The sequence below is a fragment of the Emydura macquarii genome, unplaced genomic scaffold (assembly GCF_026122565.2).
Source record: "Emydura macquarii macquarii isolate MOO-44397 ecotype Brisbane River unplaced genomic scaffold, CSIRO-AGI_Emac_v2 contig_1477, whole genome shotgun sequence".
In the NCBI taxonomy this organism is placed as follows: domain Eukaryota; kingdom Metazoa; phylum Chordata; order Testudines; family Chelidae; genus Emydura; species Emydura macquarii.
In genome coordinates this window covers 13028839-13054819 of record NW_027131614.1, presented here as the reverse complement: position 1 = coordinate 13054819, position 25981 = coordinate 13028839, and the positions used below count along the sequence as shown (strand labels likewise).

The 25981-nt window shown below is 37.7% G+C and overlaps 1 protein-coding gene across 2 annotated transcripts; it reads right to left on the bottom strand.

Annotated features, from left to right (window-relative positions):
* On the bottom strand, nt 1-25646 carry COPS5 (COP9 signalosome subunit 5). 2 transcript variants are annotated; one of them, XM_067553657.1, is made up of 8 exons: nt 25423-25646; nt 24782-25016; nt 18173-18301; nt 16779-16844; nt 11028-11113; nt 6842-6953; nt 3442-3590; nt 1-1000 (listed from the first exon to the last, which is right to left on the bottom strand). In XM_067553657.1, exons 1-8 carry the CDS (start codon nt 25578-25580, stop codon nt 916-918), a joined length of 1020 nt encoding a protein of 339 aa, XP_067409758.1. In that variant the 5' UTR covers nt 25581-25646; the 3' UTR covers nt 1-915. The 2 variants fall into 2 exon arrangements, with proteins under 2 accessions (XP_067409758.1, XP_067409759.1); XM_067553658.1 differs by having other exon boundaries at nt 25477-25646.
* Nucleotides 25647-25981: the final 335 nt, after the last annotated feature.

Below are 25981 nucleotides of genomic sequence, written 5' to 3'. Positions count from 1 at the left end.
CATTTTCTCTGGATGTTTATTTTAGTTTTAGCATATACATTTTGTTTGCCAGTCTTCTTGTTCATAAAGAGGTTAATGATACTTTATTATACACATATAATAGTTACATCAGGGCTTGCAAACACTGAATTACTGTTCTTTCATAACTGCTGTGAATTGTATGAAAAGAATAAATACATAAATGTTATTTTCTATCCTCTAATCATATCTGGATGACATTAGGGCATTGTGTATTGCTAATTCTATCACTGCCCTTGCTTCCATTTATTTGCCACTCTTTTTTCTATGTTTAGCAAATAAATTCTTACATGGCTGCGAGTAAGCTATTTTTACAATGCATGAATGAGAATAGACCTCCATTTAATCAACTTGCAAAAATAAGCTATTAGTGTTTCAATTGGAATTTTGTTAAAAAATCTAACCAAAAGGGATTCAAGTTTTTAAAATTAAAAGAAGGGCTGGAATGCATATACAAGTTATGTTCTTAACAAAAATGGAATTTCTTAAATTCTTAAATTAGTCTCTGATGAATAAGAAGAATTATTCTGGGGAAACAGCAAAAAATAATGAAATGCTTACCAAAAAAACACTTGCTCATTTTTAATTTTTTTATTGCAGATTGATAACAGATATAAATACTAAAGAGCAGCATCTAGTAACAGTCACATTTACTTTTCTTTTGAAACAATTATCCAAAATTATCCAAATGTTTTATGATCGAGAATGAAGTTTACAATAAATTTCAGAACATTCTGTTCTTAAACTGGGCAAAAAGGAGAAAGATGATTTAAAGTACTACAAATTAACTGAATAATTTTCCATTCTTACTTTAATTCCAAAACTGAACAAGTCCAAAAGAAAGAAATAACCATGACTTTTTCTGCCTCGGAGATGCATATCAGCTGGCAATGCGCTTCAAGCAATATTAATTTGATTAAATAGTTTATCCTTAATAACCTGAGACATCAATCCATGTATAGCCTCTATGGTGGTCTTGCAACTGAAAAGCAAGCATAAATTCAACATTGGATAAACACACAACTGTCACTGTATTATAAGTTATTCAACTGTTTTAGGAGTTCGGGGTGCCCATAACCCCATGAATCTTTACAACTGTCCGAATATGAAAAGTCACACAGCAATTTAGTAGTTGTTGCCAAAAACTATTTGTTATCTTCCCAACCCTCTTTTGAGGTGTGTGTGTGATGGGGGGAATGGTGAGGTCCCAACTGTGGGAGGGCTGGGGACCAGGATGGAAAAGGGGGACGGTTAATGGAAACACCCAGGTATATATGAAAACAATCATGGAATTATCTGCACTGTACCCTTTTATCTGCTGGGTACTCCCAGACTGTTAAGAGTAAAGTTGTGTTCTAATTAAACTGTATATAGTGCCTCCTGTCCTTCTTCCGGCATAGCCGGACAATGAGGTGTTCTAGGTACACTTATTTGGAGTAAATTACTTTAAATGCTTCTTTCTTACTACACAACACTGGATGACACTGTTTCATAGTTTGTAAAGCATCACTATTCAACAGCTATATAGTGCCATAGATATACTTTATAGATAACCATACTGTAGATTAAATCAAGTTGTAGAAGAAATGGATTTGGAGACTGATAAAAGCCAGAGAAAAAGCAACAGGTGATCGATAACCTATGAGCTTCACAGCCCAAAAAGATCAAGTAATTTTTGAAAGTAACAACAACAAAAAAGAAAATATTTTGGAAGAAAGCATTAGCAGTACATTTTAAATAATATGCATTCAGGTATGATATGTTCATTAGCTGATAATAGAAAATTATATTTGAGACCAGGATAGCTAACTAATCTGAAGTATACAATTTTCATAAAGGTTTTCCTAAAAGGTATTTCCTCATTGTCCGGATATACCAAAAGAAGGGCAGGATACACTGCATATGGATTTAATCAGGCTACAACTTTATTATTAGATGTTTAGGACTATCTGGCAGATAAAAGTGTATAATGCAGGCAATTCCATGTTCATTCAAATAAGTACCTGGGGCTTCCACTAGCCCCCCCCCGTCATTTTTCATCCAGGTCCCCCAGCCAACCCATTTTGAGACTCCCATCCAACACCCCTCATAGGAGGGTTAAGGTGGGCTATTAGAAAGGGGAGTTGGCTCCCTGCTGTACCAATCAAAGGAGCCCCAAATCCTTCCCTGTTCCAGTCCTTTAACCAGCACCTCCTTTTTAAGTCCTTTTCCAAGCCATTTATCTGGCCATTGGATGCCTTCCCTATAGAGTATCTCCACTGGATATCCACCCCCCTCTTAGAAAATGAGTTGCAATGTATTGCATAACCCCCTTTCCTCCTCACCATAATAAACTCTCCCTGAAACCTGCTGTGGGGAATGCAAAAAACCCCACTCCACCTAAGTCAATATGGTGGTGAGGGAAAAATTCCTTCCCAGTCCCCCTAAAAAGGTGCAACTAGCTCAATGCCCACAGCAGTTCCTAACTGGGTGCTGCCTTACCTGCTGTGTGGAGAAAGGGCTTCTAGCACCTGAACCTGCTTCTTTTAAAGCCTTCTGCACTTACTTTCCATGGGGATGAGTCAGCATCGCCAATACTGAAGCCTACCCCGCCCTTTTGACAGCAGTTTCTGACCTCCTTCCCTCCCCCATAAAGCATTGCTACCCCTCTTCCAACAAGCCAGGACAATGCACACCCTGCTTCAGGTGCGGTGAGGTCATTTGTGGGAGAAAGGAAATGTTTTATGTAAAATTTGTGAAAAGGCAAGTCCTCAGTTTTTTAAAAGACTAAATACATAGTTTAGACAACTGTAAAATGCTGTTTAGAGAGATGGCAAAAGTTCTTAATTTAGATTATATGTATGTCTCTCTTTGCTGTTGTTGGAACCCACTTACAAGAATAAGAAATGTAATTTTCTATCAATACTAGCCTTTTGCATTTGACAAATTTTCTATATTTTGAATGAACTTTAACATGGATTTTTTTTTATTAAAAATACATCAACTAGAAATATAGAATTGGGTAACTTCAGTGGAGCCAACACAGAAGTTTGAAGTGTCATTTTGATGAGGCCCAACAAAGAAATGTCATGCTGATGCAAGTCAAAAGGTCCCTACCATGTTGTCTGGATGTTTCAGAAGATGACACAAAATCTTTACAATATATAATCAACTCAAAGGGATTTTTTTCATGGCTCCAATTAAGAATCAGTTTATTCACTGTAGTAAATACAAAAATTGTAATTGCCTTTGTGATGTAAATAAGAGCTATTTCTATATTTTAACTTCTCTATTACAGCAATGTATTTTTTACTTTGAGTCCTCCAAAATGTTTAGGAACTTGTGAATAATTTCCTACAGATCATAGTTCAAGATATGTGAACTCAGGGTTTAAAACAGAATAGCATTTCTTACAAAAGAGAATCCAAACATGTATTATCTTACCTGTCCCTTGTTGCTTTAGCAAGTTTGTCTTCTGATTTTCTGTCATGTGTCTCTAAACCCAACATGAAACTCCCTCGGCCCAGCTGGGCTTCTGACTGTTCTAACTTTTCAGACAAATCAAAGACTTGGCCAGTTGTGTAGTCAGCATTCTGTTGGAAGAAGATACAGCTCTATCTACAGTACATTTAATGTAAGTCATATTGATATTTATGCACAAAATACACAAACAAATAAGCAACCTCTCGAAATACCTTTAAGCCTAGACTAAGCAGTGTTGTGCTTAGCTTGGCAGACCAGTGGCAGCTCAACAGGTAACCTACATGAATGATATGTATTTGAGACTAGTTCAGTGCTTTGACTGTATGCCAAGAAGAGCTGAGGGCATGAAGTATACAGAATATTTAGACCCTGATAGTGGGAACTTTTTGCTCCTCTGCAGTCATCCCTCTGAGTGATGCAGGAGCAATGGAGCCATAAGAAGTGACATGCAGTCATCCTTGGCCAGGACAATCAGTACACTGGTTGGCCTTTGCAGAGGGAAATCTTTGGGGTATGGAGGAATTTTAGAAAAAGGGAGCTGCAAACTGATAGATAGTGCTAAGCACTTTTACTCTGTTTCATTTCAGAGACATGGTACCAGCAAAGAACCTATCAGTATTTCTATTATAAGCTCATTCGAATGGTTTCATCGGTTGGCCATAAAAAAGTTACTCCGAGAGTGATACACCACAAGACAATATCTTAGCTTGAAGAAAATTTTTTTAAATTACCAATTAAAAAACCCAAAACATTCCAGGGTGGAATTTTGCATTGTGTAAAACTGAAAAGTTAGAATGCATTTTGTGCATAGGATGGTTTAATTAAAATGGATATTGATGAGGGGAAAAATGTTCTAAACACAGCCAAAATTTCTAGCTTTGAAAAAAACTGGCAATACTAAAATTATTGTACCATAATGAAATAACCGCTCATTCCCATTTCCCCTTCTTACCCCCCCATGATTTTCAGTTGAAAATACTCACTCTGATATAAAACCTGATGATTTGACCATCATTATTTTAAAAGGAGGTTTTTTGTTTATTGCTATGCTCTCCAGGCCTGGCTCCTGACCTGCAGCCTCAGCTTTCCCTATGTTCAATGGGTAGCCTGGCTCGGAACCTTCGTTCCTCCTGGTAGCTAACATCAGTGGCTGATCTTCCACCTGCCTCAGTGTCAGATTATGCACTACTTTTAAAGCTTGGTGCACGACAAATTGTGGGATATGTAGAGCCTCAGAATTCACAGCAAACCACACAACTGAATTTAGAGTCAGTGGTGGCAGCAGAAGATTGGGGCCCAATACAGACACAGCAAAGTCTTGACTTCACTATTAAGGTGAAGTCTCCTGATCAGCAGGCAGGATCCTCCAAAATTGTGGAAGCTCTCCTACTTGTCCCTCTTAAGTCTGTTCCTTTCCTGGTGTTTCTTCCTACAGGTCACAAAACTATGTTCCTATGGAATGCAGGAAGTATTCGGCTTTCAAAGGTTAAATTATTTGACCAAAGCCATATTAGCATTTCTAGAGAAATGCAGGGCCAAGTGTTGCCATCTGTTCAATCTATGCAATCTCACTGAGGATAATGGGAATTAGGCTGCTCTAATTTACAAACTAAGTAATCCAACTGAATACAACAGAGTTAATAGTGTCCATTAGGCCCACTGTAGTTGCACAGGTATTACTGTGGGCAGAATCTTTTACTAGGCATGAAGTGCACACTGGAAAAAGCAAAGCTTGGCTTTCAAATCCCTATTCAAGTTTGCAGGATTAGAAGTTAAGAAAGAAAAATACTTTTATTTGCAAATACAGCAAATTTGATTTGGAATAACCAAGAATAGGGAGCCTCACAATACCGTTTTATGGAGTAAAAACACATATTAAAGAATGTGTGCATTCTACCCATGTGACTAAATTAATCACTCTGCATTGAATTTTTATTGAAGAAAGTAAATGGTATTTTAATCCAAAGTAAAAAAGTAAGTTTATAACAGAAATACAGTGAATGCAATGGATGGTAGTTATCTAGTGGTCAAGTCACAATATCTACTTGAGGCACGTTACAACAAAAAACAGTCCCTTATTTTTTAGATACTAAGTATGTCTTAAAAGGAGTTATTATAATCAAACTAATAATATCCTGTCACCCCCAACAATAGATAGCCAATACACCTGGTAACTTCTAATGGATACTAATTATTAGGGCTGTCAAATGAATAAAAAATTAATCGTGAAATTTAAAAAAGTCTCAATCGCAGTTTTAATTGCACAGTTAGACAATAATAGAATACCAATTTAAATTTATTATAAATATTTATGGATGTTTTTCTCTGTTTTCAAATATACTGATTTCACTTACAACGCAGAATACAGAGTGTAAAGTGCTCATTTTATATTATTTTTATTACAAATATTTGCACTGTAAAAATTATAAACAAAAGATAGTGCAATCTACAAGTTGAAGCATGCGAATGTTTTAGCATATCTGGCACACAAATACCATGCCATGCGAACACCTGTTCTCACTTTCAAATTACATTGTAAGAAGGCAGAAGCAGGCAGCATTATCTCCAGTAAGTGTAAACAAACTTGTTTGTATTAGTGATTGGTTGAACAGGAAGTAGGACTGTGTGGACTTGTAGGCTCTAAAGTTGTACGTTGTTTTGTTTTTGAGTGCAGTTATGTGGAAATAATTATTCTACATTTGTAAGTTGCACTTTCATGTTAAAGAGATTGCAGTACAGTACTTGTATGAGGTGAACTGAAAAATACTATTTCTTTTGTTTAACATTTTTACAGTGCAAATATTTGTAATAAAAATAATATAGTGACCACCGTACACTTTATATTCTGTGTTGTAATTGAAATCAATATATTTGAAAATGTAGAAAAACATCCATAAATATTTATAAAACATTTAAATTGGTATTCTATTATTATTTAACAGTGCAATTAATTACAACTAATTATTTTAATTGAGTTAATTTGTTTTGAGTTAATTGCTTGAGTTAACTGCAATTAAATGACCACCCAACTAATTATTACTGTGCAGTAAGGGGATATTAAATGTTCAGGATTTAAAAAAACAGATTCACTGAACGTGTAACTAACTCAGCTTAGACAATGAGAACAAACTAGTCAGCTTCACTTTCCAGTTATCAAAGAGTAAAAAGAAAAATTGTTTACAAAAGGGTTTTATTTAGGGTCTATAATTTGGTTTTGTAAAACCTGATGCACAGAAGCTAAATCTGGTGTCAAAATTATTCAGCAGTGTCCCATTAAGCAATTTGCATCACAGAGGCTTACTTCTAAGCACCAAGGAGTCAGAGGTACTTGCATTCTTAAAGGGTACAGTATGCTACTTACAGTAAGCAAACTAGAAGAACTGAGTGTGTTCACCCAATATTTGTTCCACAATAGTTCGAGCAATTTACGATCCAAAGATGATTTGAAATAGGAGACTTCTAAAGCATAATACCTATTTAAAAAAAAAGAAAACAAGCAAATTTTTCAAAGTTAGCTCTCAATCAAAGATCTAGGGTATTTAACAATCAAATGCTCGTGTTCATATGCATCTGAAAAGTAATAAATGGAAAGTAAGTGCATCTCTCAAAAATGCAAAGACTAACAGAGGACCAATGTAACAAATTACAAGACGTTTTAGGGTCCAACAGTAACACACATTAAGATTTCCTACCATCTTCCCAGGATGCTTCTCTGGAAGAGGTATTATTTCCCTTCTGTGTCTCATTTATGCAGTTTTAATACAGTTATAACTGACCAAACCCCATTTTCTTCATCCACTTGTGTTATGTTGCAACACGAGATCTTTGGAGGCAGCAACTGTCCTTTTAATAGTGTTTGTACACTGCCTATCACAAAGGAGCCCTGATGTTGCTTGGGACCCCTGGGTGCTATCATAATGTTATTATAATTTATATATAAAAGTAAACTGAAATATTGCTGATCTACTGGAATGTGATAAATGACAATGTTGGATAGTTGGTAAAGAACCTATTTATCATTTGTTATGCATCTTATATGTTAATAAGACATTTTTCTGATAATACAGAATTCACAACAAAGGAATGAGGAAGATAACCTTAGCTATCCTGTTTTGTTTTAAATACGATTCCTATTGTATTTTACAAGACAGCAATACATGTTGCAACCTTCTCTGCTACTCAGATGTGCATTATGCTGATCTGCAAAAAAATATATATATATATTTTTAAAAGAATATTATTTCTTCCCTTAAGCTGTTTTGTAAATACAGAAGTATGTGGGAAGTCTTGCCAATTGAAGAACATATACCCTTTCCTATTAGTAGGAATTCATCCTAAATGTGTAGCCAAAAGGAACCTTCCCCCCAACCCCTGCCTCTTCCTTGCCCATGCCTTCTACAGATCGTCTCTTTTGATGTGCTCATTTCTGAAGTACTTGCGAAATGGATTGAGGCCTGCAGGAAGAGGAAGAGAAATCAAATTTGTCAAGGAACAGAAAGGCTGTAATAACAGCAGAGGAGAAAAGAGATCTGTTCATTTGTTTGAAATATTTTAACAAAATTTAAAAACACCTGTTACAAGCAAATTCTCAGAAGGCTGTTGGAGGATGAAGGATGTGATGCCACTGAAAACAGAAATATCACATAGGATTTAATAAAGGAGAACCTGACATTCTCAAAAGGTAATCTTCACTTTAAACTATGCAAGAATATTTCTATTGATGTATTAAAGGCATCCTAATAGGAGCTGGACTATAAGGTACAACTTTTTGGATATCAGAGCGCTGAAGTTAAGTTAAATGATTGCTGGGCTGTCTGTTCTTGTGTGGCTTCTACAGTATTTACATGGTTTTATTTTAATGCAGAGATATAACTGCCAGAACTATATGTTATCCAATTAAAATCGCTAACGCATCATTCTTTTAAAAAAAATTATTGGCCGTCATTCCTCTGTCACTGCACATAAATTAATTTTGAATAATTTAAATTAAATGATTTAAATGGAAGAGATCCACTAATCCATTAGCAATGATATATTAAACCCATCTCTTGGGAGATCTGTTTGGTGGAACTCAAACATATTAGGAAAAATGCACTTATAAGTGAAATCCTCTAATGTTATCAATTCAACCATATAATGAGCTAGAGAGCCAAAATAATAAGTGAGAAGAGGACAGTCAGCAACTAAAGATATGAGGTATATTAAATGGTCCATTGGGAGAGGGGGAGGGATTTTTGCTCTTAAAATTTGTTTTTACAATTAACCCCCTCTTCTAGGTTTTGTACTGTTTCTGTAATAAAAACAAGTTATTTTACTTTGCATTTCCATAGCACTTTCCATCCAAGATGATCAGAGTCCTTTACAAACATGGATGAATTTAACTTCACACTGTTGTGATGCAGTGAAAAATCCTCACTTTTTAGAGAGTAGAAAAATTAGGCGGTGGATTTAGAAGGTGGATTGCCCAAGGAAATCTGTGGCAGAATCAAAATTAGATTCCAGATCTCCCAATTCCCAGGCATGTGCTTTAATCATTTGACAAATAAATTGGTGAATAAACTAGTAAAAATAAAGGAAAATGATGCCCTATTTAAATATCAAAGGAGTGTGTGTGAGTGTATATTATATCACACATCTACATATATAAAGTTTATCTTAAACAGAGGAAAATTTTAAAATGTAAGGCAACATGCCAAATCTAATTCCTTTTTAAAAATTAAATGGCAAAGCAGAGACATTCACAAAAGTTTCACATTTGAAAATTAATCAGTTAACTGCTTTTGCAACACTAACTGAGATGCTTATCATTAGTAATTGATGCTTCAATTATGGGAGACAGCCTTTGGTATAATACACAAAACCTATTTATCATGTTCTTCCTCAAAGACAAGCTCTCAACTAAGTACCATAATAGAAGAGCATTCACAGATGAGGTAAAAGTGCACCCATTGGGACTGATGTATAGATCATGGCTGAGAGGTGTTGGAATGTAGTCACTGCCAGGTTGTGGGTGGGGGATTAGGGGGGCTGAATATCTGTATAAGATTATGAAGCAATAACTCTGCTTTACTACCCAGTGCCCACTGGCATTGCCAACATAAGACCCAAAGACAGAAGGCTCATCATTAAGGTAAGAAAGAGAAGCCTAGAGGAAACTGTCACAAAAACCAGAATTACAAGCCCTAGTACACATACCAGTGAGTGGAAACAATTATTCTAATCTTCTATGATACAAGTAATTCATTCACATTGCAGGAGAAGGAACATGGGATATACCACAGCATTAGCAACTCTCATCACCCAACAGAATAAAGCATAATTAGCGCCTGCAGTTTCAACCCCTCCTCTTTCTTCATGGCTATTTTCCACTGGGTAAGATTGGAAGTCTTTTTCTGTACATCTTTTCATGCCGCTTTAGGAAAGAATGGTTTAGAACAAACACTAACCAGCTATCTGAGGGGGAGACTACGATGGCAATTATTACAATTTCCTTAAAATTTAAAAATTCCATTTATTGTAGAACAGATTAAAAAAAGGTGATGGTAAATTAAAAAAAAAATCTAATGCTCCAGAAACGCACAAACACCCACACTTCATCTAGAACGTTTGCTTTATAAGGAATAGTCAAAATGACTAGCAGTTAAGTGTGCCGGGGATTTCTACTTTGCTCCTGGTATGGTAATAACAATAATTAATAATAGTTACCATCTGAGATTTTTATAGAGCTTTGTTTTTTTTAAGTATAGGGCCTTCAAGTTGTTAGGTTGGTAAAGGGAAAAACATTTTTTTTTGGTTAATATGACAGGAATGCCTTGAAAGACTACATATATTGCCAATAATATAATTCCCCACAACTCTCCAGAGTTTTAATTACCCCTTCCTTTGAAGTCCAGCCTTTCATCAACATATGAATCATTCAGCATGTAACTCATTAAGTCTAGTGAGAGTTGTATGCATAAGTATCCTAATGTACCAAAGAGATAACTTACTCTCCCAAGTGAATGGGTGCTAATAAGTAATATTTTACATCATAAATTGGTAATAATCTGAATTTGATTATTCTGAACACTATTCTGAGTTCAAAAGTTCTCAAACTGGGGACTGAAACCTTCAATTGGATCATGAGGAGAGGTATGCAGCAAAAATTGCTAAAACCAAGTGACCTCTAGGACTGTTAATTTGCTTTAATTAAGGAGAGGAGAAGCAGCTCTTCTCTCTGCCTTTTTTGATGGTATCAGCCCATCCTGAGCAGCACCTCCTCTTTCCACCCCCAGTATCCTCTGCTCCAGGGAAGCAATGCTTGAAGGTGACGAGGAGCTAGCTGCATTGACCCAGCTGCCCAGAGCGTTCATCTGGCTCCTTGAAGCAGTGTTCTCCAAAGCATCTTGCTGCTGAATGACAGCTAGCAACAAAGCCAGCAGTACCAAGAAAATAAAGGCTTGTGGTATTTGGGTTGTTGCAAGAAACCATGGCATTTTAGGGCCATGGTAGACAGTGGAGAAAGATTGAGAACTTCCGCTACAGTTAATAATTCATGAGTTACTTACTGTTTACAGTGCACACCAAAGTCTTCTATTTTATTAAGTGGAATAGTCTGGTATTCAGAAGGACCTTCATCTGGAGGCTTAAAGCCCTGAAAGTTAAACAAACAGCAACCACCACAGTAAGTGAAAAAAGTAATAAATATGTTTTTTCATACAAAAGAAATGTCATTTTAAGGCTGCTCACAAATGCTGTTAGAGTTCCCAATATAAACAACAGCTTGTATAGGGAAAATGGATAGCTCAGCAGACAGTTACGGATTTTGGAATCTTCCCTTGATCACTGGTTCATGGATGTGGTCTCAGACCAGTTCTCACAGGGCAGATATCCCCATCATAAATGGCCATATTGTTTTTTCTTAGGGCAAGGATGGAAGGGGAATAGAGACCAGATTACTCTCTTTGCCCCTAGAATCCTTCAGAACAGGATTGACAAACATTAGTACAGTAGCAAGATAAATCATACACTACTATTGCCCACCTTTTACTTTCTCCAGAATTTCAGTCTCCAGTTTAGTCAAGATAGCACCTTTTACAACCACTGATTTGGCAAATACCACCCACCTGAATCACTTCCATTACTCTTCTTAAAACATTCTGCTAAAATTATTGTTTAATTGTGATTTTGTTTAAGTTCAAGTTACATTTCTTCTTCCTGGTTAGTACCCTGAAAGTATTTATATCAAGTTTTTTTGGTTCATACATGAGTATGTTGTTGTTGTTAGAAATTATTTCCTCTGGTTTAGAAGAGTATGCAGATCCATTGTTCATTTGTAACAAAAAAGCACTGCATGAATGCAACCAGGAATTTTTCACACTTTTTACAATTACAATGTGATGGTGGACTGGAGTCTTCCATAAGAGAATAATATTTTTACTTTCTTACTGCAGGATCCAGTAGCTCAGACACTCATATCCAGAATCCTTTTGATTTCAGCTGTACTCAGCAGGAGTATAAAGGTCCATGCTAACAAATCACATTGCAGAAGCAAGCCCCAATCTTGCAAAGACATGCTTAATTTTATGCACTGAGAGTGATCCTATTAAAGCCAATAGATCTAATCAAAGTGCATAAAGTTAAGAATGTGTGTAAAATGTTCGCAGTATTAGGGCCTAAACTGGAATTCAAGAAGGTGCAATTATACTTTATTATATATCAACTAAATTATACTTCTAACAGTGGAGCCCCAAAGGCATGCAAATGGAAGGTCTCCTCTGCACTGGTAACTCCTGCAACATAGCTGGTTCCAAATGTATCAACTTCTGTCCTTTCTTTGGTCTAAACCAGTGAAGCCGAGAGGGAGATGCTGACACATGGGCAAAGCAGCACCTTCATATTAATTGCCTAGGTTATTGCAGCCATATTACATGGAGAGGACACTCCATCCTTGCTGGCAGCATGGACACAATACAGAAAGTGGCAGTTGGAAAAAAGAAACTAAGAGTCTTCCGGCTTGGAAACTGGAAAGTTAGGACCATGTGCCTGGAACTGACAGACAATGACAACCTATATTACACAAGCAGCATACGACAGTCAGCTTTGATAGACAGAGTTGTACAAACTCAACTTGACACTGCAGCACATCAGGAAACAAGACTTGCAGATGCTGGTTCTGTCCAAGAGGCCAATTATATCTTCTTTTGGCAGGTATAAGCAGTGAAGTAAATCGTCTGCCCAGTGTCAGTTTCGCAGTGAGAAATAAGTGGGTAAAGCGCCTAGAAATATCCATTGAGAAGTCAGAGTGCATTATCTCACTTCAATTTCAGATGATTAATCAGCTTTGTGAACATCATTAGTGCTTATGCACCAAACACTCAAATCTAGCCCCAAGGAGAAGGATACGTGTTACGACTCTTTGTATCAAGTCGTCAAAAGAATACCATCAACTGAGGAACTTTCCTTCTTCCATGACTTCAATGAAAGAGTCGGTGCATATAACAACTCATGGCCAGATTGCCTAGAACATTTTGGCATTGGCGAGATGAATGAGAACAGCCAATGATTTCTTGAATTCTGCACCCAAAACAAAATGTGCATTACCAATTCATATTTTGCTGAAAAAGATCGCCGCAAAGTGTCATGGTGACATCCATAATCAGGCCGCTGGCACCAATTAGACCTCGTCATCGTCAGGAGGAAAGACTGACCCTCATTGCAGAACACTCGCATGTTTCACAGTGCTCACTGTGACACCAACCACTCTGATCATTAGCAGAGTGAAGATTAAAGCTAAGAAACTATATAGAGCAAAACTTGGGAGCAAGCCCAAAATCAATTCTACTAACATCAAAAACCAGAGAAAATGCTAGGAGTTTGTGAAGGCTTTTGAACTCAGTATGCATGAGAAGTCACTACCAAAGAAGGCAGAGGAATTTTGGAAAGATTTAAGAATAACAATTCATGAAACAGCTTTAGCTACATTTGGGGGAAGGTGATCATCAAAAATGGATTGGTGTGAAGACTTTGAAATGGAACTATTACCTTTTACTAACATGAAGAACACAGCTTATCTGGAACACAATAAGTAGTCAACAGAAAGCACTAAAGTGAGACTTCTACATGCAAAAATCAAGGTACAGTGAGCAAATAGATGCTATGCAAATCATTACTGGACCAAGCTCTGTGAAGATACAGACAGCTTCAGATACCGGAAATTTCAAAGTCATGTATAATGGCCTGAAGAAAGCTCTAGGCCCCACTGTGAATAAGGTTGCCCCTCTTAAATCGCAAAGTGGTGAAATTATTACAGAAAAAAGCAAGACGCTGTCTCGTTAGGTTGAATATTATTCAGAGCTATATGCACAAGTAAGGAACGTCACCAGTGAATCACTGGATCAAATACCAACTCTACAAGTCATGCCAGAGCTAGATGTGGAGCCCACTGTCGAAGAGCTAAGCAAGGCCATTAATTTGTTATCCAATGGTAAGGCTCCCGGAAAAGATGGCATCCCAGTGGAAACTTAAGTGTGGGAAAGAAAGCCCACTACCATATCTCTATCAGTTGCTACTTAAATGCTAGAAAGAGATGAGGTGCCACAAGAGATGCGTGATGCAAACATCATCACTCTGTATAAAAACAAAAGCGAAAAGAGCAACTGTAATAGTAGTGAGATACCCCAGATGTTAATTATAGCAGGAAAAGCTTTCACAAAAGTCATCTTAGTGTGCCTACAACAGCTGGTGAATCATGTCTACCCTAAATCACAACGCTGATTCATGGCTGGAAGATCAACTATACACATGATATTTTCTCTGCGTCAACTTCAAGAAAAGTGTGGAGAGCAAAACTGATCATTGTACATTGCCTCTGTGGACCTAACCAAAGTATCTGACACAGTCGGCAGAGCAAGTCTATTTGCAATACTAGAAAAGACAGGATGTCCATCAGCCTTGTTAAGTCTTATACCTTCATTTCATGGCAGCATGAGAGAAAATGTCCAGCATGATGGGTCTACTTCGGACAACTTTGCGATTAAAAATGGAGTTAAGCAAGGATGTGTTCTTGCTCCTACACTCTTTGAAATCTTCACAGTAATCCTGAACTGTGCATTTAAAGGACGTGAAAGATGGAGTGTATGTGTGTATCTTCACACAAAATCAAATGGGAAACCCTTCAATCTCTCATGACTTAAGGCAAAGACTAAAGTCAAACAGGTGCTAATCAGGGAACTTCTATTGGCTAATGATGCTGCATTTATAGCCCACGATGAAGATTTACTACAACAAGAACTCATGGACCACCTTTCTAGTGCTTGTCAGGCATTTGCTCTCACCATCAGCAGTCAGAAAACGGTTGTATTGGGACAGAGGGTTCCACAAGATCCTTTAATCACCTTAAATGCAAATCAGCTAGTAGTAGTCCAAAAGTTCAGCCAATTTGGTTCTACAGTGACTACCAACCTCTCACTGGATGAAGAACTAAATGTTTGCATTGGAAAGGCTGCCACCATCTTTAGTAGACTAATTAAAAGAGCATGGAACAACCCAAAACTTACCATCAAGACCAAAAACGCTAGTGTACTAAGCTTGCATCCTCACCACTGTCATGTATGGTGGGGAAACATGGATAACTTATGCTCATCAGAAGAAAAGGCTGAACAGTTTCCACTTAAGCTGCTTACGCCATATACTCAACATCAAATGACAAGATAAAGTTACCAGCGCAAAGATTCTTCAAAAGGCAAATTTACCAAGTGTGACAGCACTGCTCAAGAAAAGATTGCACTGTCTGGGTCATCTGAGTAGGATGGAAGATGGACACATACCTAAGGACCTGCTATATGGGGAGCTATCAGAGGGAACAAGAACAACAGGACGTCCCAAGCTTCGCTATAAAGATACATGCAAACAAGAAATTAAGAAATTTGGAATTGACCCTGACCAATGGGAAACATTGGCAAGTGATTGTAACAAGTGGCGCCATCATCTTTATCAGGGCATCAAAGTCCATGACAGGAGTTGACTCCTACATTTTGAAGAGAAAAGACCTTGTAGGAAGCAAGATGCTTCCAACCAAGACACATATTTTGCAATAACTGCCAAAGATTATGCAAATCTCGGATTGGACAATTTATTCACATGAAACATTGCAAACCATCTACATTATAGGCTGCAATTTTAACTGTCACTCGCAGATGAAAGGATGCCAATCAATCAAACAAATTATACTTTTATTTCTCGATCAGATATAAAAATAAAACTAGACTTGGAAGATTCAGATTTCAGCTTTAAATAATGTCACATTAAAATAAATATCTTAAGCTTGATATGTATGTTATGAGTTTCAACTTAAAATTTCAATTTCAGAATGTGGCATTTTATTTTTTGTTTTATCCTGTGAATCTGACAATATTTCTTTCAGAAAATTGTCAAAAATAAGAGTATGAGATTTTGACTCTTGCTTTTCCCAAAGCATTCGCCAACACAGTTACCAAGGTTAAAAAAATGGGCAGTATTTTTGAACTAGTAAGTCATAGATTTATTATTCCTTCTTTTTCCCTATAGCACTCCAAATTCTTATAGATATATGTCACAGAAATTTTAGAAGTAGCACAACTAAGGCTTGGTCTACGCTTACCTGGCGATTCAGCGGCAGTCGACGGGAGTTATGCAAGCTACACAGAGTAGCTTGTGTAACTCCTGTTGACTGCTGTGCTTCTCTTTGCAGTGAAGACCACGCGCAGCTGAGCCACTTGAGGGGGTGGATTAACAGCGTCGACTTCTGGATCGATTGAGCGGGTCTTCACTGACTGCTCAATCGATCCAGATAAGTCAATCTGACAGCAGCAAAGTTGTAGGTGTACTCTATATTTAACTCCTGCAATTATGTTGCAGCTCCAACATCTAAAAATACATTTTAAACAACAGAGAATAAAAATACGTGGAAAGAAAAATATAATTCAATTTCTCTAAACACAACCAACACATAAAGAAGTAGGACAATACTGATATTTTCATTATGTCTTTTAGTAACTCAATGGAATCATGAAACTGAAATCAGATTATTTACCAATGTTATTTTTCTTCTAAGAGGCATTCATGATGATGACATCTTAATACTTACTTTAGTTTAGAAAACAAAATTACATCTTTTGCTGAAAAAGGAAGATACAGAATATAAAATAAAGGAAAAACAGGTAAGATGATGTGCTTTTCACGCTTAAAAGTGACCCTTAAAAATGGGATCCGTGCATTTACTTATATAGTTTAATAACCTTGATAATAACCATATAATTTTATTAACCATAACTTTTTACCTTGGGATATGTTCTAAAAGCGCCAAGATTTACTTTTCCTGCAGATATTGTTCTTGTAGGATCAATCTGTAAAAAAAGCAGGTAATTTTTAATATATGCAGGTGGCATACTTAATTGATCTCTTTTCATTTTATAGTTATACTGAATTACCATAACTTGGAAAAGTTGCATTATATTTTGTAATAAAGAATAGTACTTTTGTAAATGACATCAGTTTATACAGAGCACTTATGAAAATAAAATGGAATATTAACATCTGACCATTAATCCCACTTCTCTATGTTAATATAATGGTTGGTACCAGTCTCAGCAAACCTTGTGCTACTGTATGTAATAAAAATTTGAGAATCTGTCAATCAATAAATCTGTACTTCTTGTTTTTAATTTTAATCTTAATCTCCCAGCCCCCAAGAAATTAGGGATAGACAGGATCTATTAGGTCATCTAATGTATTTTGGGAATGGGGAAAAATGACAATGCAAGACTATTCACTACAATACATTTACTAGTGCATTGTCCAGTCTCATTTTAAAAGTAAAACTGATGGGGTTTCCAACATTTCCTTGGGAGACTATGTCAGAACATTTGAGTGTTCAGAAGCCTTTTTCTCATATTTGGGCTATACTTTTCTAATTTAATCCCGCAGTCCTAGTTATACTGCCTCCTGTTCCTTAAATAATTCCATTCTTTTGTTGGTGTTTACACTCTTCTGTACAGCAAGTGATTATATAAGTTTAAACCAAAGCCTCATTTTATATTTCAATTGTTGTGACTTGCAGCCTGAGGGTTTGGAAGGCCCAGTGAATTTCCTCAAAATATACAAAAAAAAGATAGTTTTGTACAATTCTCTGATGTCATGTCAGTGACTCCACTGATAATGCATGTTATATGAGGGATGTTATATGAGGGATACTACAGTTTTTGAGAGCAATTTTACGCTGTATCCCTTACTACAGAAGGTTGAGAGAATCACAGAACTAGAGCTTTTAGATTTAATGCAGAAGTCTCAGTGTGGGCTATTCAATTCTTTGCTGACGTAACAGGCATGGTTTCTAATCTAAGATTAGAACAAAGATTTTAAACAGACTACACCTAGAATGATGCAGTGAATGAAAGCTCTCCAGTCTCAGTGAATAAATCTGTTTGTAGATCACTAGCTTGACTTTGTACATAGCCCAGATATCTTGGCAAGGGAAAAATACTGATCTGAAGCCCAGATTTTATTCCTCCATAAAACAAAATACTACCAGAAAATTTTATTTTATTTTATTTATATTGTGTGTATATATATAAAAATGGTAAGTAAATATTTTCATCTCAACACAAAGAAATTAAGTTATTGCACAATTTTGTCAGTCTACAAAGTGCTTAACTAATCAACTTCTAATACTTACAACCACTGCTACAAATGGTTCCTGAAACTGCTGATTAAGCATCTGAGTACTGACATCAATCCCTGAAAGCCAGCAGCCATAGCCAGGGTGGCTGTGGTACCAGCCAATTGCATTTTCTAGACGACCAACCTAATGAAGTGAAGGGGGAAAAAATACATATTGTTAAAAGTCTCTACATATAATGAAAGTGACAGCTGCCCTCTTTTGGGCTTTTAGCATACTGCAGATCAGGGTGGATAAAAGTCAATGATTTAAAAAAAAAATTTTTAATCCATTTTTTTAATTTAAATCGGATTTAAAAAAAAAATCAATAAAATACTAATTTCTCAGTTACAATTAAATCTCATCACAAACATGCTAAACCTACACTTACAGTCTCATAAAAATGAATGAATGGCTCTAGCCTGTCCAGTCTAACTACTAGCTCTTTCTTGCTTTTTGAAAGTTCTGGGCTTTCAGTTTCTATTTCAGTTTCTGTTTCTCAGCAGACTAAAGTCACTTGTGCAAAGAAAGACACAAGCTGGATAGGATTATTGTTGTTCTGTGCTTATGTGGTGGTGGAGCTGGACCAAGCAAGGCAGAGGAGTTAGTTAAGACACTGTCTTAAAGACAGAGAGACAAAGGACGGAGGCAGAGTAGAAAGAAACAGCGGAGTGGACTGGAAAGACAAAGGGAAGACATTATTCAGTACACACACAGTTTCCTATATTCCCCCACACTTTTGTCACAGAAAAGCTGTCATGGCTTCTGGGAGTAAGAGAGACCCTAACTGGGAATATTTTGAAGAAATTCCTTCCCTGGGTAAAAAGGGAAAACGTGTCAAGTGTAGGCAATGCAGGACCTAGCTGTAGGAATGAAACAATGAAAACTGCTTATTGGGAGAAAATGAAGTGGATGAAGATGTGGATATGTCTGAAGAACAATGTGGATCAACTGATTAGTAACTTAAATAATTCACTTTGCAATGCATCATTCTTCAAGACTCTCTCTGTGCCTTTTAGTATAAGTGTGATTTAACAAGTAAATTGCTAAGCTGTTTGCTATGTTGGATGTTGCTAGAAAAAGAAGTTTAGCTTAGCTAATCCTTATGGCTTGTTTAATTAGTTAACTAGGTTTACAATCTATCACCCAAGTATACGGTACAGAAAGCTGCAGCAAGAGAAATCTAGAGTTGCCAGTTGCCACTGGGTATCATTTTCTTATTTCATGTTACATAATACATGCCCCTTATTTTGAACATCATGGCCACAGATCATAATGGTGATGCCATAAGTCTATTCCCTATTTTACTTCAGCATAACTCAATTTTCCCATGGGAACCCCATCCTATACTTGTTTTCTCAAAAAACAGAAGTGCCAGTGAGTTTTATGGGACTTACTCCAAAATTAAGTGCACTCTAAGTGCAGTCAGTCTTAGCTGTTTTGGTAATTTGGAATTGGATCTGCAGTCTTGCTGAAAAAAATATAAATGATTAACTGAATAATAGAGTGAGAACAACTGATAAGAATGATTATGCAAAATCATTTTTGAATTTTGTTTCAGGATTTCACTTAAGCATAAGAGAATTTGACTGTGACTGTCTATCTGCAACTACTTCAGAGTCATCCAATGGTACTTTTAGCAGCAGTGCTGCAAATAAATATATTTCAGACAACAAAGTATCAATAGCAAGCAAAAGATTTCAATCATCCAGTAAAAAAAAAAAACCTACTATGGATGGATTTGTAGTAAGGACCAGCAAATACCAACAAGACACCATAGATTAAAAGATTGCTCGGTTGATTTATGCCACAAATTCTCCTTTTTGCATTGTTAACAATAAACACTTCATTGACATGGTTGAGTCCTTACGACCAGGCTACATTCTACCTGGTAGAGCAGACATTGGTGGAAGGTTGCTAGATACAGTGTATGAGAAGGAACTTGAACAGTGTGTGGGAAATTGCCAGTTTAAGCCTTGATGGGTGGAGCAATGTACACAAGGATCCACTAATATGTGCCCGTGTGACATCAGAAGATGGGGTTGCATATCTTTCAGAAACAATAGATACATCGGGAAATGCCCACGCAACAGAATATTTAAAAGAAATGGCAGTGAAAGCTGTAATAAACTGTGAACAAAAATTCAATTGTCACGTGCGCAGTTTTGTCACAAACAATGCTAGAAACGTGGCAAAGATGAGAAGATACTTAGAAGAAGAAATGGAAGGATGCTCCTTAACATATGGCTGCAGTGCCCATTTAATGCATCTTTTAGCCAAAGACTTAAGTACATCTTAAGTACATCTTCTCCAGGAATAAAAAAAAATGTTGTTGAAGTCCAAAATACTTCCATAACAACCATTGTGCTTCAACTTCACTGAAGAGAACAGGAGGATCCAAAATAATTCTCCCTCAAGATGTTCCATGGAATTCTGTGGTTGATTGTTTTGAACAATGTATTAAGAACTGGCCTATTCTCATAAAACTTTGTGAAGAAAACCATGATAAAATAGATGGAAGTATCTCATCCAAAGCATCTAACATTGGATTAAAAAGGAATGTAGAGGATATGCTCAGTATACTGAAGCCTATATCCATAGCCTTAAACAAACTTCAGAGAAATTATTGCTACATTGCTGATGATGTCAAAATTTGGAAGGCACTTCAAGAGACATTGAAAGAAGAAATACCTCACCAGAAAGTTAAACTGCAGGCAATAAAGAAGCAAATGGATCAAGCACTAACACCACCTCATTATCTTGCGAACATTCTCAACCCCATATATAAAGGGAGATGCCTAACTTCTGAAGATGGTGCTGCCATGGCATGGGCATCTCAAAATCACTCCTCAGTTATGCCAGTCATAATAAATTTCAGGGCTGGAGCAGAACCATTTAAACAGTACATGTTTAAAACATGATGTTTTAAACAAAGTCATTCCCATGAATTGATGGAAATTATTAGCCAGGCACCTTGAAACAGAATTCCTTCAGTTGTTAAGCCAACTTTTCATAGCAGTAGCTTCCTCTGTAGGCACAGAGAGGATATTTTCATTATTTGGTATTATTCACTCAAAGCTAAGAAATTGACTGGGAGTTGAAAAAGCAGGAAAACTCGTATTTCTATTTCAGCCTATGAATAAAAATGACAGTGGGAGTGGTGAAGATGAGAGCTAGTTGTACAAGTTTTAAGGACAGCGTACATTTAGTGTTGTGATGACAAGTGTCTGTTAGCATTAATAAAATTTGAAAATTAAAAAAAAAGTTTAAGGACAGCTGTCAATTCAGGAGACTGCTGCAATTGCAAATGTGAAACATTTATGTAACATTTAAGATTTAGTTTATAGATTTATATTTTAGTTTAGTGCTATTGTGTTTGTGTGTGTGATTTAGTTCTTACCATTCCTAATGTACTGCTGCTGCACCTGCAGCTTGACACAGGTAATGAGCATTATATACTATTTCCTAAATTAATAAAAATCAAGTTATCTAAAAAATTACACGAAGTATACTCTCATAGATGTCGTAAAATGCTGTATTGAGTTGTAAATTAAGATGTTTTAGTGATAAGATTTGCACCATTGTTTAAGAAATATGTGAAGAAGTATCAGTAGGAAACTTGATTTAAATCAATTATTTTCTCTTGGTGATTTAAATCATGATTTAAATCAATCCACCCTGATGCAGATACATGATGAAGAAAAAATGCAAATATCTACCTACACTACTAAGCCAAGTTTCAAACTCATACGTTTATTAAATAACCTAAGCCTTCTCTGGTTAAATGTTTTTAGATTTGTATGGCACAAGTTAGACCACATTTCACTGTGGTACTACACTGAAACTAACAACTCAATTCCTGGAGACCAACGATTGGTTTTTCCAACATGCGATATCAGAGGTGCATGCTTTTGGATTTATACAATCCAATCAGCTTTGCCAAATATAGAGCTTGTAACAAGAAACTCAAATAATTAAAATACTAATACAAGCCAGAACACACAAAGTGTCTGATGTGCATCCATTGTAGTCAATGGATGTCTAGCCACCAACTTTAAACAGAAGCAGATCAGGCTTAAAGTAAAATCATCTTTTTACTTGTTTTACAGTTTACATGCTTCACAAAGACAGATAAAAGAACAGATCATTACACATCACTACATTCTTCCAAGGAGGAGTAATATTTTTTGGTTTTATTAACCCTATAAACAACATCTGATTAAATGAACACAGAAGTCAATGTCTCTAGCTGAAATAAGGGGACATTGTGAACTTCCAATCAGTAAATTAAAAAAATTTAAATTAGCTTCAGATGTTATTACTGCAAACAGCCCTCAACCAGGGCCTATCAAAGCGCATGCACATGAGCTCCCCATAGAGCAATGAATGATAATGAACTCATCATAGTAGTGCATGAGACTGATAACAAATGTGACCATAAACAGAATTGTGAAGCTGATTACATATGGAAGTGCTCAACTGCATAAAGTACACAGACTGCAGAAAAAATGTTTTTCCCCACTCCCTTTTACAAGTAACCAGTAAGCATAATGTAAATGAATAATTGACACCAATTTTCAGATGGAAATGTAATTTTCAAATTAGCTATATTCTGTAACAAACGGTAAACATACACATAACGAATATTTTTCAGATACTCATGCATATATTATGGACAAAATGAGCTAGATTAAAAGAAATTTCAAAATCATCTGCTTAAACTGGGATGGTATGGTACCTAAAACAGTCTGACTAAGCATAAGGTTATGTTTAAGACTGTAAGAAAATGGCATTCTGCAATTTTGTTGAGAAACCACAACTTTTAAAACACAATCTTTTACAGTTGCTGCAAATTTGAGTGGCATTTTGTGACCTCATTCACGGGGTCACAATGCCACTCACTCAAATTTGGTCCAGATGCCCCTCTGTTATGACCCAATGGGAGGTAAATGAGAAAGGTAGGGCTGGGCACCCATGCGGATTAGGACCGAGATCTCTGGGGAGCTCACCCCACTCACTACCTCACACTTCGCCTAGATGCAATTCCACCTCCTCCATAGCATGGGCTAGGCCTAACAAGCAGCTGCAGCTCCTGCATGACCTGGAAGAATTCATCTACCACGGCTGCCCAGTGACTGGGGCTAGTACCTCCCATAGGGCCCTGTGCCCTTGGAGAGAGGAGCGCTGGTAGTCCCAGCCCACACAAGGCCTCCGTCCTGGGGCTGGTGCTAGTGTGCAGAGCAAAGGCTATTCCCTGGGGACAGGAGAAATGGAGGAGGGAGTATCCAGCCCCTCTTGGAAGGTAAAGCACCCTGATGCCAACTTGACATCTGTTTCTATTTTTTTGTGTATTTTTTTGTAATGGTACTTGAACTAACCACACCAAAACCACAACTAAAAAAAAATTACAAGTTTCTGATTGCCAGTTATGTTTATATTTTTAATAAACAAAAATGACCACTAACGTGCATGCTCTTTTCTCATAGATTATAATCCAACCCAATTCACAATTTATATTGAAATCTATAAGTAAACAATCAAAGTATAAATATAACAGGCATGCCATAAGAATTCCCTAATCCTGCAATCTGAGCTGCACCACTAACTTTAGTAGAACTCCGACAAATGAAATGGTCTGCCCAATCACATCAGATATAGTTAATGCAGTAAAACTTTTTAAGTATAGAAAGCACCTTACTAAAACTATTTGAACCTAGAGGATAGGATGGGATCTAGTGCTCATTCTGTACCACAGGACTATCAAACTTTCATTGGGGATTAATATAAAATAAAGTATATGATGCGATCGATGAATATAAGAGCAGCTCCAATCTGGGACAAGCTCTCCAGATCTACCAGAGATTAAAGCTCCAATTTTGTCTGCACTGAACCTATTAGAGGATCAGTGCCTAAATGTGAAAGTAACATTGAACTTTGTATGGAGAAAGGAAAGAAATATTTCATAGTTGTTAATTCTTCCTTCTTGATTCAAACATTCTGTATAATCTTCATAGGTTATAAACTACAATTACTAGTAAACAGCATTAAAAATTATATATTCCTTTATTTCGGGGGGCGGGGGGGGGGGGGGGGGTTGGATGGAAAATAAAAAAATTATCCAAAAAGAATAAATAGATAAAGCCACACAACACCTTAATTATGGTATATGTTCTATAACTACCAAATCCGATAGTTCTGAAGCACAAAGATTTCATGCTTGGTGCTGAGTTTAATTTTTATGCTACAAATAACTGTGTCAAATTTGTGAAGAAATATGGTCCTTTGCTATTCCATTCTTGAGCAATCAACTGCACCCATAAAAGCACTTCCTAAGTGATGAGGACAAATGTAAAAGAAATTACACTTAATTAATTGGTGACCTGAATTTGAACTCAGATCTACAAAGGTGAAAGAATGCTGCACTATTTAAATCTGATAAACAAACATTAAACACATTTGAGAAGAAGAACTATCAACTTTTATTGGTACATATTTTGTGGCTGGATATTCCAGTGATGGGAACTTTATAAAGACCTGGAAGACAAACTACCTCAATGCCCAATATAAATTACAACAAACTTGTTGTTATTATAGTGCCAACAGAAAAACAGAGCTTTCTTTATTTACCTGTTTTGCATTTTCTATATACGCAGCCATATATTCATAAGCAGCAGCTTGAGCATTGACTCGGGTTTCAGTGCCTTCTACTGGTAAAGCAAAGCTGTCCATGATAATCATAGTTTCCCCATCCACTTTGCCAAGCATCAGCCCCATCACTTCCAGATTGCCTCCGGATCGGGCATGCATGACCATCTTCAGCAGGGCCAGGGCGGAGATCTTGCAGTATCTGAAGTAGTGGTTGCTGCAAGAAAGAGCCGAGAGGGGCTAGTGACAGGCCGTGTATCAGACTCAGCCTTGACCAGGAAAACAGACACAGGAAACACATGCAAAACACGGGCCAGAGGAGAGAAAGGGGGAAATAGCTGGAATTGACTGTAACACGTAAACACCTGTGCAGGGCCCCATCTCAACCTCCGCCCACCGCGGATTCGCTCCTCGGTTCGGGACCCCAACCACCCTAGCCCCCGCCGCTACCTCCCTGGGCTCCCCCCAGGCTCCTGCTGCTTCCCCCCCACCCCGGGATCTCCGCTGCCCCCCACCCCAGGCCCGGCCCGGCCCGGCCCGCTCCTTGCGTGGGTATACCAGCCGCCCCCCCGCCCCCGCCAAGTCTGGCCCAGCGGCCGCCTCCCGTCGGCCCCGGCTCTCACTCCTTGGTCCAGGGCTTGGCCGCCAGGATCTCCTGCTGCTGTTTGCGGTCGTACTTGTAGATCTCGTCGATGCTCTGCGCCTCCTGCATGTTGTTGGCCAGTTCCCAGCTCTTCTGCGCCATCCCGCTCCCGGAGGCGCCGGCCGCCGCCGCCGCCATCCCCCCGCCGCACCGCACCTCACTGCCCCGCGCAGCAGCCGCCCGACCCGACCGGGCCGCCGCGCATACCAAGTGCAGTGCGGGAGAAGGGGCGAACGCAACCCTGGATGTCTGAGGGCAGCTGGGGGAGGAGGAAGGGAGTGTCGGAAATGGTACAATCCGCAGGGTCTGAGACCGCCTGGCTAGCGCGCCCTCTAGCGACCAGCCCTGCTCAGAGAAACAGCCAGGTCGCCGTGGACAGAGACAGCTGCCAGGGTGATGCACAACCAACGCAACGCAGACGCTCAGCCCACGTTAGTCACACTCACTGCAGTCCGCGGACGCACGTGCAACGCAGCGATGCTGAAGTCTAGAAAGTAACAGTTCCGGGATCAGAGTTGCTAACTGTCACGATTTTATTG